The sequence below is a fragment of the Garra rufa genome, chromosome 5 (assembly GCF_049309525.1).
Source record: "Garra rufa chromosome 5, GarRuf1.0, whole genome shotgun sequence".
NCBI classification, from domain to species: Eukaryota; Metazoa; Chordata; class Actinopteri; order Cypriniformes; family Cyprinidae; genus Garra; species Garra rufa.
Window position 1 is genome coordinate 35,760,006 of NC_133365.1, and position 17,105 is coordinate 35,777,110.

General features: G+C 37.9%; 2 protein-coding genes across 3 annotated transcripts in view; both read left to right on the forward strand.

The window, feature by feature from the left end:
* niban2b (niban apoptosis regulator 2b) overlaps positions 1-13,073 on the forward strand; it is a 37,037-nt gene extending 23,964 nt beyond the window's left edge. Inside the window, exons 6-14 of the mRNA XM_073839938.1 lie at positions 880-995; positions 3,613-3,717; positions 3,871-4,033; positions 5,571-5,758; positions 5,864-6,019; positions 7,896-8,009; positions 8,122-8,229; positions 8,318-8,429; positions 10,801-13,073. Of these exons, the coding sequence (XP_073696039.1) occupies positions 880-995; positions 3,613-3,717; positions 3,871-4,033; positions 5,571-5,758; positions 5,864-6,019; positions 7,896-8,009; positions 8,122-8,229; positions 8,318-8,429; positions 10,801-11,711 (1,973 nt within the window). The 3' untranslated portion in view covers positions 11,712-13,073. The remainder of the gene's footprint in view (positions 1-879; positions 996-3,612; positions 3,718-3,870; positions 4,034-5,570; positions 5,759-5,863; positions 6,020-7,895; positions 8,010-8,121; positions 8,230-8,317; positions 8,430-10,800) is intronic.
* Positions 13,074-15,380: 2,307 nt separating this feature from the next.
* Positions 15,381-17,105, forward strand: part of npdc1b (neural proliferation, differentiation and control, 1b) — a 31,514-nt gene continuing 29,789 nt past the window's right edge. For both annotated transcript variants that reach the window (XM_073841127.1, XM_073841128.1), the window contains exon 1: positions 15,381-15,679. In XM_073841127.1, the coding sequence (XP_073697228.1) occupies positions 15,595-15,679 (85 nt within the window). In that variant the 5' untranslated portion in view covers positions 15,381-15,594. The remainder of the gene's footprint in view (positions 15,680-17,105) is intronic.

The following is a 17,105-nucleotide window of genomic DNA, read 5'->3' on the forward strand; positions in this document are numbered from 1 at the left end:
ATAAGTGGCCCGTTATGCTTGATATCTAGTATTTGCATAACACGTCTAGGGGTCTGACCAGATGTTCATAAACATTTGTTTTATTTTATATTTTATTTTTTCCACATGTTCTTGAATACACTTACCTATGTGCAATTATTTTGTTATTTTACTTTACTTTTACTTTATTTGACTAGGCTTGAATGAACAACCCATGTTTCTTGTTTTCGCACAACGTTCTCCACATGTTCATAAATACATTTGCCCATCTGTGCATGCACTCACAAGAGCGTCAAGCTGTGCTGATGTGAAGTGCTGGACTTCCTGCCTGTTCTCCTCCAGCCCCCCACACCCAGCCTGCTTGAACTTCCTCTCTTTGTAAGGGTTCAGGCACTTGTGCACGCATACTATATTTACAAGAGGCTTTTACAATATGTGGGCTTTTACAGTAGAGTGTCATCAGAATTGCCATATAGATTGTCAGAGTACTCAACTTATCTTCAAATTGTGTTCGATTCACACATCAGTTAGGTCACTCCTCTATGACTCTTCAGTATATGGTGGCAACTATGGCGTTGTTTAGGGAATTACTATGGTAACCGATGAGGCAATGCTTCCTGTTTATCACGGTGACCAAAGCAGATTGAAGTCTGTCTGTTGGTTGATGGGGAAAATCGAATTGTTAGACGTGCCTGTGAGCGTATTTATAAAGATGACCCCTCTTTCATTTTTTGTCACCCGGTATTTTCACTTCTCTAAATGAAGAGGAACTGTGCCATGTTATGATGTCATTAGAAATTAATATCTTATGGTGTTTGATTCTTGATTGTTTTGTTAAAAATAAAAGGTTTGTTACTTGATCATATGATGATGATGATAAAGTCCTGTTTTCTCACTCAGGACTGCCTGAGGAATGTAAAGTTCAGACCCCGGCGTTCACAGATGCAGTGCGACTTTATCGGCAGGCCCATGGTCACTATGGAACCTGGGAGATGATGTGTGGGACGCCTCCACAGGTAAAACACACACATAAACACTTTCATGTATCTTTGGCAGCTCTCTCATTAGGAGTTGGGGCGTGAATACTTTTTGAATTTGAAGATTAGGGTAAATTTCACTTATTTTGTCTTCTGGGGAACAGTAGCTGTAGCTTCTGAAGGGCAGTATTAAATGAAAAAAAATATTATATTTAGGCAAAATAAGAAAAATGTAGATTACACATATCTGTTCAAAAGTTTTCACCCCCTGGCTCTTAATGCATTATCTTTCTGAAGCATCAGTGAGCATTTGAACCTTCTGTAATAGTTGCAAATGAGTCCCTCAGTTGTCCTCAGTGTGAATAGATCTCAAAATCATACTTTGTCATTGTTGCAAAGGGTTCAAATACACAGAAATGCTGAAAAACCAAAGAATTTGTGGGACATGAGGGATTTGTCTCTTATGAACTATGTGTAAACGTCTTTTATGTGAAATATCTTATTCAGGTCAGTACTAAATAAAAAGAAAATAGCTTGCATTTTGTATGATCCCTAATATTTTTGTAAAATAATTAACATTTTGCAGATTCTGCAAGGTGTATGTCAACTTTTGACTTCAACTGTGTTTATTACAGTAAAATATATTATAAATTATTCTAAATAAATCAAATAAACATTTATTTTCTTATTTATATTTTATTTTTATTTATTTTTCTGATTTTTTTTCCCTCACAAATAAATGCTAATATTTACAAAGAGATTGTTTGTTAAACAATGCTCAAACTATTCGGTTTATACAAATGTCCTGTGATACCTTTGCATCTCTAGTGACCCTACATTAAGGTTGAGAACAGTATGATAAATCTTCAGTAAGTCTTTTTGATTTTTTGTTTTGTTCTGTTTTTAAAAAAGTCGCTGCGTAGGGAGGTGAAAGGACGTCACACAGCAATTGTTTGGGTTATAATAGAATACAGATGAAGGTCAGAGCTAAATTGATTCACAGGAAGTGACCCGTTTCAAATTGTAGTGTCCCTGGAGAAAAGTTTTTGTGTGGCGTCAGAGAAAGAGAGGATTTTATTCCTGGTTGGGTGGGGGTTTATAGGTTTCTACTGTATAGGTAGTCATTGCAAATAAAATATGTACATTATGATGGATTAACATTAATATAAACAACACAATAAGTGAAAAACTAAAATGTAGATAACATTAGTGGAATCTGACCTTCCAGCCTGCATAACTGTAACAATTAAATCTTTTATACAATGGTTATACTGTGGCTAATTGGCCAGCTTTATCAGATAATCTGATAAAGAAGTATCTCGGAAGTTTAAAGCTAAAAAATTAAATGTAGCGTGTCAGTATTTAACCTGTGATCCTCCTGCCAATATCAGTATTATTTTCCTTCTTAGCGGAGTTCTTTAACAGCATTGTTTTCTGTCTGGAACAAGTGAAACAAATAAAAATGGAGACATCATGTGAAAGTCGTAGGAGTGTGTCCTCTGCCCTGGTGAAAAAAACAGATAATACCAGCCTATGCTGGTTGGCTGGTCTTAGCTGGTTTAAGCTGGTCTCCCAGCCTGGCCAGGCTGGTCAGGCTGGTTTTAGCTGGTGGTTTCCCAGCCTGACAAGCTAAGACCAGCCTGACCAGCCTGGCCAGGCTGGAAAAGTGGCCAAAACCCCTCTAAAACCAGCCTGCCTTCCAGCTATGACCAGCTAAAACCAGCCAACCAGTTTAGGCTGGTTTTAGCTGTTTTTTTCACCAGGGTGGTAACTTGTAGTCTCACGTAGCCAGACCTTCAGAATGATGGCTGAAGGTCTGGAATTCATGGCAGCTTTCATTGGCCAAGGCCCGCCCATAAGACCGTTTGATCGACATGTCAAACAACCAATCACAGTTCGTTTCGTTCAGCGTCACGTTTCTGTGCGTGGAAATGCCCCCACAACAACAGACTGGCATGCAACAAGTCAGTCATTGAAATAACCAGCATCGAAAGTTAACGAAGAAGAGGGAGAACAAAGCAGTAAGTCAGTAATTTGTTCGCGAACGTCTCATGTGTATAACAACAATGTCGTCTGCATAAGCACATTTTAGCAAAACGCCGAGTAAATCAGTCTGCGCTTTGTTTCCCGGCGGACCGAAATTAAACGCGACACGCGTCTCCCGGAAATCCGATCAAATTCAACTAATCAGATGACGACTTCGACATTCCTGAAGTGTTTCCAGTTAAGCGTACCATATGTATCAGAGGTTTAGCCAACGTTCCGTGGGCGTGATGTCTGAGGCTGAGACTAGGTAACTTGTGACTGTAAAACCATGTTCACAATAATAAGCCTACATAGGTTTATTTTTCTTGTAGTACAGTAACAGAAGTCCTGTAGGCTTTGGAAGGATGTCACATTAACTTGTTTAATGATATATGATCGGTTTCCAGACAAGTCTGGCAATAGTAATATTAAAACATGCTCCAGGCAAGCCAGGTTTCCTGTTATATCAACAAAAAAAAAATGATAAGAATGAGTTAACACACCCTCCAGGCCTATATGATCCTGATATGCCACTTAAACACATTATTTATGATTTTTCAGAACTGATGTTGATTTTAATAAAGGTACATGTTAAAGTGTTTTTTAAAGTGTTTTATGATTGTCTTCCCAGATCCTTGCCAACCTTGTCATGGAGACCCTCCTCCCTGAGATGAGGGACCTTATAACCCCTAAACTGAAGGGCAAGATGCATGAGAGACAGAGGAATTGGATGCTGGTACTTCACACTATCTTTTTACTATTTTAATTTACAACAGAGTATATGTGGGTTTGAAATATACAGCTATACTGTACAGCTTTGGATGTAACCCAAAAGCTTTATAAAACAACCTGGATGAATTACAGTGGCTTCTGTTTCATTTTTGGCCAGATATCAGATGCAGTGCATGGCCTGGTTCAGAGCCAGACTCAGGCGCAGTATGAAGCAGTAGTGCAGAGCTGTGAAGCAGGTCGCCCCCCACTGGAAACCACTATCCGCACGGACATGGACCAGATCATCACTTCCAAGGAACATGTGACCAGCAAAATAAAAGGTAGCGTTAACTGGTAATTTATGCCTTCATTTATCTTTATCAAGTAACACTGGTGTCAAGTAACTTACCTGGTATCTAAACAGCCAAACATTTATCTGAGGAAAACTGACATCAGATTGCATTATGTTTCTAGTGATCCACTTTCAAGGAAGTTTATTTAAAGGGTGTTGTGAAAGAAGCCGGCCGACAGATGTCACATTTTGACAGCTTCACTTTGATTAATGAGGATGATGACAGAATATGACAGAAGTCAGAATCTGCAAAATGTTAATTATTTTACCCAAATAAGTGGGATCAAATGTGTACATATAGTCCTCAAGAGAAAATAATAGTTGAATTTATTAAAAATCAAGTGTATGTAAACTTTTGAACTGGGTAATTTTAATACTGTGTCACCTGAATGATCCACAGCTGTTTTTTGTTTTTGTTTGTTTAGTGATACTTGTTCATGAGTCCCTGGTTTGTCCTGAACAGTTAAACTGCTCACTGTTCCCTCAGGTCCCACAAATTCTTTGGTTTTTCAGCATTTTTGTGTATTTTTAAACCCTTTCTAACAATGTATGATTTTGAAATCCATCTTTTCACACTGAGGACAACTGAGGGACTGATATGCAGCTATTACAGAAGACTCAAAAGTTTACTGATGCTCCAGAAGGAAACACAATGCATTAAGAGCCAGGGTGTGAAAACTTTTTGAATTTTTAAGATCTGGGAAATTTCACTTATTTTGTCTTCTGGAAAACATGTAAGTGTTTCTCCTTCTGAAGCATCAGTGAGCGTTTGAACCTTCTGTAATAGTTGCATATGACTCATATGAGTCCCTCAATGTGAAAAGATCAATTTCAAAATTATACAGTCATTGTTGGAAATAGGGGTTGAAATATACAAAAATGCTTAAAACCACAGAATTTGGATCAGGATCTGAAGGATTTTTCTGAAGAACAGTGGGCAGTTTACCTGTTTGGGACAAACAAGGAACTCATGAACAACTATCACAAAAAACAGCTGTGGATCACTCAAGTAACAACACAGTATTAAGAATCAAGTGTATGTATTTTGAATGGGGTAATTTTTATAAATTCAGCTATTATTTTCTCTTGTGGATTATATGTAAATGTCTTTTATGTGAAATAACTTATTCAGGTCAGTACTAAATAAAAAATAACATGCTTTTTGTATGATCCCTCTTATTTTGGTAAAATAATTAACATTTTGCAGATTCTGCAAGGTGTATGCAAACTTTTGACCTCAACTGTATTATGGCAAAGATTGAATCCTTTAAGAGCAGAATGTCTTGAAGTTAGTTGCTGTGCATATGTACGTACTGCAATATAACAGTATTTATCTTTCATACTGTACTTTATACTGTGAGTACTTAATTCACTTTAACCTGTTGACTTCTTTAAGTATTAAAGTCGTTTTACAAATTATAGTGTTTTGTGTTGTATCATGTATAACATGAAAATAATTAGTGATATTTGTATATTCCAGAATTTTAATATCAGCATGTTAAACAATTTTTTCTGTGTGTCTGTAGCACTTGTGCTGCCCAAGGCAGAGAAGCTTCTGAAGGTGAGTATCCAGCCGTACATCAGCTCAATCCTGGAGGCACTGATGGAGCCCACCAGCAGAGGCTTCTTTGAGGTGCGAGACTTGTTCTTCAGAGAGCTGGTAGACATGAGCAAGAACCTCCTCAATGATGGCAACAAGGAAAAACTCGGGGAGGTAATGTCAAGTCCCCCTCATGACATCTGGTTGCACTTTCACTGCTAATAGGCTGCTTGAGCCATGACTTTGCAAGACCTGAAACTTTTTTTCTTTGGTGTCCAGCACATGGAGAAGATCTCCATGCTAGCCTTTCACCCTGTGAAGATGCAGAGCTGCTACGAGAAGGTAGAGACTCTGAGTTTAGAGGGACTTCAGCAGCGCTTTGACGTTTCCAGCCCTTCCGTGTTTGTCCAGAGAGCCCAAATTCTAATGCGAGAGGTCAGTCAACTTTGTACCAAGAACAGCAACAAACTTGGAAAAATTTATTTTATAAACAACCACAACTAATACTGGCAAGTACTCTAAAACAGTGGTATTAACAACAAAGTACAAATATGTACCACACATCCGAGCTATTTTTATTTTGTTTATGAAATCAAGATGATTCGTTAAACTGCAGCTGGTTTGAAGAAGTACACAATCATCTCTGTTAGGGGGGTATCTTACTTTTGTGGGCAAAACAAGTGGCTTGTGTGTGCCACTTAGGGTTTGGTTTGTGGTTTTGTTGTGTATGAAACTGTATGCCCTGAGGAGGTACGTGCTGTTGTGGCAGAGATGTTAAACCTCATTTTGGTGACTAAATTACATGGCTACAGTTTTAAGGACTAGCATATGGCTGCTGATTGTGAGCACAAGAAACAAAGGTGTGTCTTTCATATAAAGTGCTAATCATGCATTAGCACTTTATGTAAAAGCCATTTTTACAACAGAGATGGGTTTTCAAAGCACAGGGAGTGGAGAAACAAGACTAAACTTGTTGTGAATTATCAAAATACTGTTGCACCATCTAGTTCCCACCCATCTTGTGTGATAAATATGCCCCCTTGTGGCAAGATTGATTACAATATGTGTCTATTTCATATCCAAGACATTTTCATGAATCCTGCCACACTTTGGCTAGAGACTTGAATACAGTTGAGGTCAAAAGTTTACACCCCCTTTCAGAATCTGCGAAATGTTCATTAATTTACCAAAATAAGAGGGATCATACAAAATGCACGTTATTGTTGATTTAGTACTGACCTGAATAAGATATTTGCATATAGTCCACAAGAGAAAATAATAGTTGAATTTCTAAAAATGTTTTTTGTAATTGATAGTTGTAAATGAGTCCCTTGTTTGTCCAGGACAGATAAACTGCCTTCAGAAACATCCTTTAGGTCCCACAAATTATTTGTTGGAAAGTGTTCAAATACACAAAAATACTGGAAAACCAATGACTGTATGATTTTGAGATCCATCTTTTCACACTGGCGACAACTGAGGGGCTCACATGCAACTATTACAGAAGGTTCAAGCTTCTCACTGAACCTCCTGAAGGGAAAAACCATGCATTAAGATGCACGTAACTTCTGTAGCCTCTGAAGGGTAGTTCTAAATCAAAAAATATGATATTTAGACAAAATAAGAAAAATGTACTCATCCCCATTCTGTTCAAAAGTTTACACCCCTGGCTCTTCATGCATGGTTTTTGTTCTGGAGCATCAGTGAGTGTTTAAACCTTCTGTAATAGTTGCATATGAGTCCCCTCAGTTGTCCTTCATGTGAAAAGATGGATCTTCAAATCATTTAGTCATTGTTGGAAAGGGTTCAAATACACAAAAATGCTGGAAAACCAAAGAATTTGTGGGACCTGAAGAATTTTTCTGAAGAACATTTTGCGTATTCTGAAAGGGGCATGTAAACTTTTGACCTCAACTGTATGGTACATGACTTTTAACAGATTTTAAAACATGGCATCATACACTACATGACTGGATCACACATTACTAGACTTTCAAATGGTTCCAAAAACAACAGAAGACACACAAAAAACACCAAAATGAAAAATGTGCTCTAAAATCAACTCAAAATATCAAATATATCCCCCGAATAGATGGAATCATAGTCTGTGAGATATATAAAAAAACTTGTAAGAGCCCATTGTACACTATCCGATTTTTTGAAATCTGTCAACTCTGGCCAAAATTCACAGACGAGCAGTAACTTTAGGAAACTAGTGTTGACTCCAGACTGCAAATTGAGGGCAAAAAATCTGGGCAAAGGTTTTGGAGTGTATTATAGCCTTAAAGACATATCCATCTGTTTCGTGCAGCAAATGGATGATGCGGTATACACATTTGAGCAGCTCCTGCACCAGAGTTTGGAGGGCCAAGAAGGGGAGGATCTCTGTAAAACCATCCAGCGCTGCCAGGATCGTGTCATCAAGGTAAAACAAAAAACCTGTCTGTATCATATCTTTTTGACCCATTAGGTTCTAGTTTTATATTTATAAATGTACTGGGTTTTTTTGTTTTTGTTTTTTTAAATTTGGTCTCTAGAAATTTGATTACGACAGCAGCACGGTTCGTAAGAAGTTCTTCAGAGAGGCTCTTCTGCAGATATTCATCCCTTACATGCTGAAACAGCTCTCCCCATCATGTTCTGCTGTAAGTCTTGGCTGGGGTCTAGCAATAATGCATTATCCAATCTAAAACAACACTGAAAATATTGAAAGTTATTATGTTGATTTTGCAGGAACTCCCTCGTTTCCAAGAGCTCATTTTTGAGGATTTTTCTCGTTTCATTCTGGTGGAAAACATATTTGAGGAAGTGGTGCTGCACACAGTCATGAAAGATATAATGATGGGTAAGACTTCTTTTAAAGAATGACAACTTTGCAAACTAAGAAGAATTGGGGCTAGGTTTACTAAACAGGCTCAATTAGCATTAGAGCGCAATTCCATTAAAGTGCTGATGGGAGGGGAAAATTCTGCGTGTGATTTACTGCCAATATGCACATTAAAGAACACAGCCAGATCATTTCCATGATGACCAATGCAATCTAACAAAAGCAGTGCAAATTACTGCCTGCTTTAAGGGCGTTAAATAATGCTGCAAATACCAGTAATTTGACGAGCGCAAACGTTAGTAAATCGCATTGCGTGATTCATTTTAATACACTCATACATTTTGTGTCTGAAAGGGAAACTACTGAAACTCCTACAAATGCTTATTCAATAAGGTCAGGTGCAAAAATAACTGTCCACGCCTTTTCGGGGGTAATTCTTCACTCCACATCCTGACAGTATTATTTTAAAGCCAAAAGATGGTTTGCGGTGGCGCAGACTGTTAGTAAATTTTGCCCTAAACATTTAGAGTTGTGATTTATTGGAAATAGTGACCAATCGCTTTTTTGTATTGTGAAACATTCATCTGGAAATATTAGTAATAATTAGTGGTGGGCCGTTATCGTGAGACTCTTATCGGGCGCTAAAAAAAATATCGCCGTTAATCTATTCTCAAAGTTGGGTTGGGAGCTGGGTCTATACTACGGAAGCTATGATGACTTTCACCTTGATATTTTAGCGCGGATGTATACCTAGCCGAATTGCACTGTAGGGGGCGAGAACGAGTCTTCAACCTGTGTGTATGCCTACTGTGAAATTACCGCATCAAACGTGACGTGCTAACATGGATGCAGCTATGAAGCCGCCGGGTTTGCTTCAGGGCAGGGGCGTTGCTAGACCCTTTTTACTGGGGCACGTGCCCCAGTGAAAATCTGCTGTGCCCCAGTTAAATCTCATATTTGAGTTATAATTTACTTTGATAATCCCGAAATAAAGACATTAAACTATATGCAACAACTGAATTGATGCATCTAAAAGCAACGCAGTTTAACCGAAGACTGTGCACGCAGATATCCATGCCCGTGCGCGTCTGTGTATTTAACTGCAACGCGCACGTCGCGCAGCCTTTTACGCAGAAGTACATGCAGTGTAGGAATAGTTGGTTACACAAGTTTGTATAGTTAATTGTGTTGTAAATGCAACTGTCAAGCAGTTTGATGCATTTTGGAAACAGGAGATGAGCCCCTGGTCTAATGCGCCACCTGGCTTGAGAAACCCGTTCTCAAAGACTTACTTTTAGTCATTGTGTATAAAAGGTTTTTAGCAAAGCTTTAATCATGTTGATCAATTAGAGGCCTTATAAATTTGAGCCAACGGTAAATGATTGGAAAAGTCAGGCATATGTCACTGCCTTATAATGGTTAAAGGCACAATATGTAAGATTTTTTTTAATTAAAATGTCCAAAAATGTTATATATTTTGTTGACTTCTAATTAAATTATCCTAAATGTTCCCAACAATGTTTAAATCCAGAGAAATAAGCAGTTTTAACTAGTGTCCTGTCCCTGTTCATTGTGTTGCCTGTGCTAATGACGCAATACACCCTTGATTTCCATATTTTGTAGAAAATATGGAAACATGAAGTACACTTTAGTATGTTATGCGTTTTATTAGACCGGTGACAAACCAGAGAGTAGCATTATAGCAGAACTTTCAACACACTCAAGCAGTCAACTGTGGCATAATAAAAGCGCCGGTGCTACGAGCCATGTGTTGCGCTTGTCTCTCATTAGCGATTTCTCCAGTGGCCTCGTTTCTTCATACTACAGTAATAAACCTTTAAATGCATTAGCTCATTCGTTAACATGATTTCTGCCCGTCCCATCAGATTTCAGTGGCTGTGGGGTTGAAGATGACAACTCGCATGATTCCACACAGGGTTGCCAGGTTTTCACAACAAAACCTGCCCAACTGCTACTTAAACTAGTTTTGCGGGGGTAAAATACATAGTTTTTTGCAGGGTTCCCCTGGTTAAATTTGCATTCCAGGGGATAAAAGTCATGTTTTTGGGGTCGCTTTAACCCGCGAACATGAAAAACAACCCGCGGCAACCGTGTTAATCTAGCTCAATTCTGCGGGAAAACCGCAACTTGGCAACACTGATCACGGCGTCATCAAACTACACCTTTGTTTCTAGCGGAGAAAATTGCATACTGTGTCTTTAAACATTACAAGCTCAAAAAAAAGGAAACTTGCACGGGTGAATCGTTCACAGTAAGATCTAAAACATTTAGAAAAGTAGATATAAAGAAGTCAATTTTCATTTCACAAAATTTTACAAAATACCTTCATACTAACACTGTCCTTATCAACTTTCCTTCTATGTTCCAGCTGTGAAGGAAGCAGCCGTTCAGAGGAGACATAACCTGTACCGAGACAGCATCGTTTTGACCAACAGCGACCCTAACCTTCTCCTGCTGGGGGAGAATCCTCCAATCGACTGGACTGAGGAATATGGAGGAGGCCAAGAGGAGGTGGAGGGAGAGAACGCAGGAGATCCGGAGGCTCAAAAAAGGCGCAGAATGAAGCAGGTGGTCTCCATGATCCAGATAGAAGGCAATGCCCCTATGCTTCCCAATGAATCATGCCTGGAAGTACCCGCTGGAGGCAATATTCCAGAAGAGGAGACGGAGGTACAATCAGACACCTCATTATCCCAAAAGTCAGAGAAGCAAGTGCCCAATGGAACCAAAGAGGATATGAACAAAAATGCGGTTAATGAGAAACCACCAACAAACGGAAGTGCAATAAAAGAGGAAGAAAGCACAACAGAAAAGTCACTGCAGGGCACAGGGAGCAACTCAGCCATAAACTGTGCCATACAGGAAATCGACAACGCAGTAAAGGAAGCGGAACACGAACTCAGGACACAGAAAACTGCAGAGTCATCATCCTCAAAAGAGGAAACTGCAGCCGAGGAGGTAAAACCCACCTCAGATTGTGAACCAATAAACCAAGCAAATGAAAACAAAGATACACCTTTAAGCACAGAGGAGAAGTCTTTGGATTCAATGGTAAGGGAAGCAGAAGCAGTGCCACCATCAGACCAACAGGAAAATCACATCACGGTGAGCACTCAAGACTCCCACACGGAGAACTCCAGCTCTCCATCACAGCACGACGACAGCGGATTCCAGTCGCCCGCTAATGAAGCAGCAGAGGAGGAGCATCAGACGGAAAAGGAAGAATGCAATGACTCTGAAACAGGAGAGGACACTGGGAAAGGAGAAAGTGCACAGTGAAATATCTCATGAACTGTTCATTTGTTGTGTTTATGCCTGTAAACAGTGAGTAAATGCATCACCCACTGCTCTAAAATGACTTTTGATTGAGTGGCAGAAGCTTTTTGTGGCGTTTTTGCCTGTAGAACACTTTTGTCTCACTACTCTGACTGTATAGACATCATTGTCTATATCTTTTTGCATGCACACTGTCATTTTTTTGCACTTAAAAAAAAGTCACTCTTAGTTAGAGCTGGGCTCGAATATGAACACATCCTAGGTCAAAATGTCTTCACCCTTCTGTTCACAAGTATGATATTCACTTTTGTTACAGATCTCCGTTCCTAGTTTAGTGTCATTTCGTTCATGCGTGGTGGAGAATGACAGACTGTGGAAGATTGATGTCAGAGTGGAAACCAGCAACGTTATGCCTCGTGTTAATAGTATATGGTGCCTTATTGAAATCTGCATATACGTAGTACTGCCAGAATTCACACTAAAGACATAGAATTTTATTTTTCGTCAACTTTTCTAGAGGTTTGTTTAATGCTTGCTTTATCAGTGGGATGGTTTGTAAATCAAAGCATCTTTTTAGACATAAGGAAGTCTGTTGAGTTGCCTGGACAGAAGACATAGCTAGTGAATGCCAAACAGGCTGCATCTCGTGTAAGCTTGTTTAAGACTGGAGTGAGTTGCTTGCGTTGCTGCAGCTGGTGGACTAAGCATTATTTTCTTGTGATTACAGAACTGACTGCATAGATTTTTTGTTAACCAGGTCAAACTAGTATAACTGACTGTAAGCCATTTTCCATATGGTGCTTTTCCCCTCCTTTTTTTCATTGTTCAGTCTGTGGATGTTTTTTGAATTGCATTTGGTAATTGCATTTTGATATCAGTATCTTCTGGGTCACACATGCACGGTATAGTTTTAGTTTATGCAGAGGATACTGCTCGATGGGTTGTGGGTCCTAGTGGAAATAAGTGTCATGTTATGATGCTTTGATTTAAGTACAGGCGACTTTTGTAAGGATGAGAGCCATCCAACTGGTATTCATATTAGTACAGCGCCACTGTTAGGGAACCAGAAAGTTATCTTAGATATTTGTATTTCAAATTGAAATTATTAATGTGCAAAATGTTATCAAAAAGGTCTGGCCACAACAGCTTCCTAATTTCTTCCATTCTGTTTAAGACTAGATACGTAGTTTTATCTATGAAATGAGAATGACTTCAACTTTTAATTAACGTAATTGGATATTTTTATTTATTAGTTAAAGCACTTGGTACTACGCATTATCTTAACCTTTTTTTTAAATGTATCCACAAGTCCTATTGTGTTTTTATTGCATTATGTTTTGAAAAAATAAATCAGTATCACTGAGAGACTGCATATTTTTTGACTTCAAGCTGTTGTTTGATGAATAGTAGTTGATGTAGCTGTATGTACATGACTTAATGTGAAAATGTGGCTTGGTGTATCTGTCACACCAGCAGGCGGCAGTGCAAACGTTTGTCACGCTCGTTCTGTCACGATGAACATTCAGTGATGATTTTGATTCACCCCAGTGAGTCGAATCTTTTGAATTCGTTCACAGTAAATCGGTTCATTAAATGGGTAAAAATGTTCCATTGCTGTCCGTACTTGAATTATTATAATAATAAGCCTTTGAGGACAGGAAGGCAATCACTTTTTAAAAGAGAAAAAATGAGGTGAACGAAAAATAATCATGAGAACTGTTCGTTCACCTAATTTTTTTAAATACAAATTTGTTCATGAAAGAAACGTTTATGGCATCCATTTGAGTGTTCATTAACCTAAACGTATATTTTTGTTTGGAAACCTATGTACTTTATCATTTGAGTTTATAACAGTAAGATTTTCTCCTTACCAAGCCGGCATTTATTTGGTCCAAGATACAGAAAAACACTCAAATGTTAAAATATTTCAATGCTTAATTTTCAGCGTCATTACTTCAGTCACATGATCCTTCAGAAATCTCTCTAATATTCTGATTTGCTGAAAGTTGAAAGTTAATTTTTTTCAGGTTTCTTTGATTAATAGAGTTTAAAAGACTAGCATTTATCTGAAATAGACATCTTTTGTAACATTATAAATGCCTTTATCATCTCTTTTGACCAATTTAAAGCATCCTTGCTCAAAAGTATACATTTCTATAATTTCCCAAAAAAGGAAAAAAAAATGACTCAAAGCTTTTGAATGGTATAGTGTATAATTTTATAAAATGTTTTTGTTTCAGGTAAATACTGATCTTTGGATCTTTCTATTCATCGAAGAATTCTGAAAAAAATGTACTCAACATCTGTTAACTATTTTAAATTGCGATAATTTAATAATGTTTTCTAAACAGCAAAATGATTTCTGAAGGATCATGACACTGAACAGTAACCGAGTAAAGATGCTGAAAATGTAGCTTTCATCACATGAATAAATTACATTTTAAAATGTATTCAAACAGAATGCAGTTATTTAAAGTAGTAAAAATATTTCATAATTGTAATGTGTTTGCTATATTTTAGATCAAAAAATGCAGGCTTGGTGAGCAAATGAAAACTCTGTTCAATAACTTTTGACTGCTAATGTATTTCTTATATTATTATTGTAACTCAGTAGTAACTCAATATAATATTTTATGTAGGCTATTTCACTATATATTTAAATATTTAGTGTTATATAAGCCTATACACTGTGTGCATAATTATTAGGCACGTTGATATGGTCATATTTTTTTTTCCAAGCACATTTGACCAATTCCAAACCACATCAATCTTTTGTATTTAATTATTTATAAGTGATATATAATTGTCCATGAAGGCTGGAAGTGAAAAACTCCTTATATTCAGGTGTGCAGAATTATTAGGCACATTTTCTTTTACAGATAAAATGAGCCAAAAAAGTCAAAAACTATTACATGCCCATGAGAAGGATGTAATGCTAATGCAATACTGGAATTTGCAAAGTTAAGGCATGACCACCGGACAGAAAAACGCTCGTTGTGTCTGCAGGTGGAGGAGAAAAGATGCATGTTAATTGCAAAAAAAGTAAGAATTAATGTTAAGAATTATATATGAAACCATCAGGAACCATTTAGGCTCTAGCGCCACAGAACTGCAACCTACCTTAGCTCCAGAAGTGCAATGTGTCAGGTTCTCAGAGACTTTGCTTGGGCAAAAAATGCTAAAAAATGACCCTCAATTAATAAGAATAACATTCTGAAGTGTTGTGAAATACATGGAGACTAAAGGAATAAGGAGTTTTTCACTTCCAGCCTTCGTTGACAATTATATAACACTTATAGATAATTAAATACTAAATGAATAGTAGTTATTAAGATTGATGTGGTTTGGAATTGGTCAAATGTGCTTGGAAAAAAATATGACCACAATATCAACGTGCCTAATAATTATGCACACAGTGTACATTATACGTGACATTTTAACATTTTGCTCATTAATTACTCGACACATATGAACTCCAACACCCGCATTTGGCGTTATCCTCCCACAGCGTTATTATTATCCCAACATGCACTTGTTACAATCATATTTATTTTAGAGAGGACCAAAAAATATCCTGACGTGATGACGACATCGTTTTGCGTAGCCTGAACGCACAGCTCGGGTATTTTCCTCGCTCACAGAGAGATCATCATCTCACGCAGAGCACGCAGAGCACACAGAGCACACAGGCACCAGCATCAGCATCAGCATCGGCGGTGGACGCGCAGCATTGAATGATCCCGCGCAGCGTAAACACATCGGTTACCGACTAACGTTACACACTTAAGGGTCATTGCACAGAAATTGCTGGAAAAGGTTTTTCACAACTGTGGGACGGGGGAATGATAAACCCCGGATCCCCCGGGCCGTTGTACTGTTCGTAAGGATGCGATCACTGAGCCCACCGTGGGCCTCGCTACTCACCGAGGCTTTCCTCATCACAACAGTCGCCGTCAGCGCTGCAATGGCAGGTAAGACGCGTTTACTTCATGGCATTTATGGGTGTCGTGATGCTGGACAGGGTTCTTGGATTAAATAAGCAGTACCTAACTATTTAAATAGCCCTGAAACAGCTTTGCTGCCACATAGTGGGGATGTGTTTTATATATTTTGCTTGTTCTGTACACATGTGCACTGCAAGTGTTTGTAAAAGTCATAATTGGACTATTCAAGTGTTTTTAAATCAGATTTATTTGGAGTAATTAATAATAATGGAGTAGTTTTGGTTTCATTCAGGGCTTAGGTTTTGTTTGAACTGTCTTTGATTTAAATGAATGATTCTGCTGTATGAAAAACAAATCCAATTTGATCTCAATATGAGATGTAATAAAATGTTATGATACTGGGAGTAGAGTAGGCTAAATCTTCTCTGTGACGCAGGTGGGAGAGACGTGGACCCCCTGTTATCCAAATGTCTGTCCATTTTGGGAACCGTGCGCACTTGTGGGTACATTCACATTGTTTTGATGTCATCATGCCTGTATGTTAGTCATTCCCACTCTACACTTAAGATTTGGCAGTAATGTCCTGATAACATCATTCATTGACACCCACACCCCACGGGATATTCTTTAACCCCTCAGCGTTGTGTAATGGAAACGGGCAATCGGCAGTCAGGAATGAGAACTCCAGACCCTGACACGTTCCTCCTGCCACTCAGGTCTGGGCTATAAATAAGAACAATAAGAATGTAGAACATGACGGCCACTAGAGTCCCTCAAACCACAAGACCAAAGAGAGTCTGTAAACTCAAGGAAAAACTGAACCACAAAGGACTTTTTTCATTGTACAAGACCTTGTACATATATCAGTAATTCTTGTTGTATATTTTCTGCACTAGCTGATAGGGGGGAAAAAATCGCAGAATAGACAACCAAGGCTACAATTGTATTACCAAGTTGTTTTGAACTAATATAGATATTCTTTGAGGAATTAACATTGGATCATTAGTAATATAGTACTATGAGGAATACATTAATGGTTTTTATCTTATAATAGAGTTTTTAAAAATGATCTTTATCGATTGAAATTGAATATACTGTATATACTGGCTGACATATTTCATTGTTTATGGTCATTTCTTCTTTTTTATATATTTAATTACCTAAACACATTAGTTAATGACATTGTTGAAGGTAATATTTATCTAGCAAATGTCAAAATTAATATCCAATTTTCATATTGTACAATATAATGTTGGCATGCCTAAATTCCCTTATATAGCATATTGAAATTATTAGTTTTCAGAGGTAATTCAATGTAGACGAGATAGTGTTTTACTAAAAGTTAGCTGTCTACAGAGTAGTAACATATTTTCTTGTATAAATTAGTGCTACACAACTAGAGAAAACAGAGGAAAGCAGAGAAAAAGAGAAAAATGGCTGTTGCAAAAAAGAT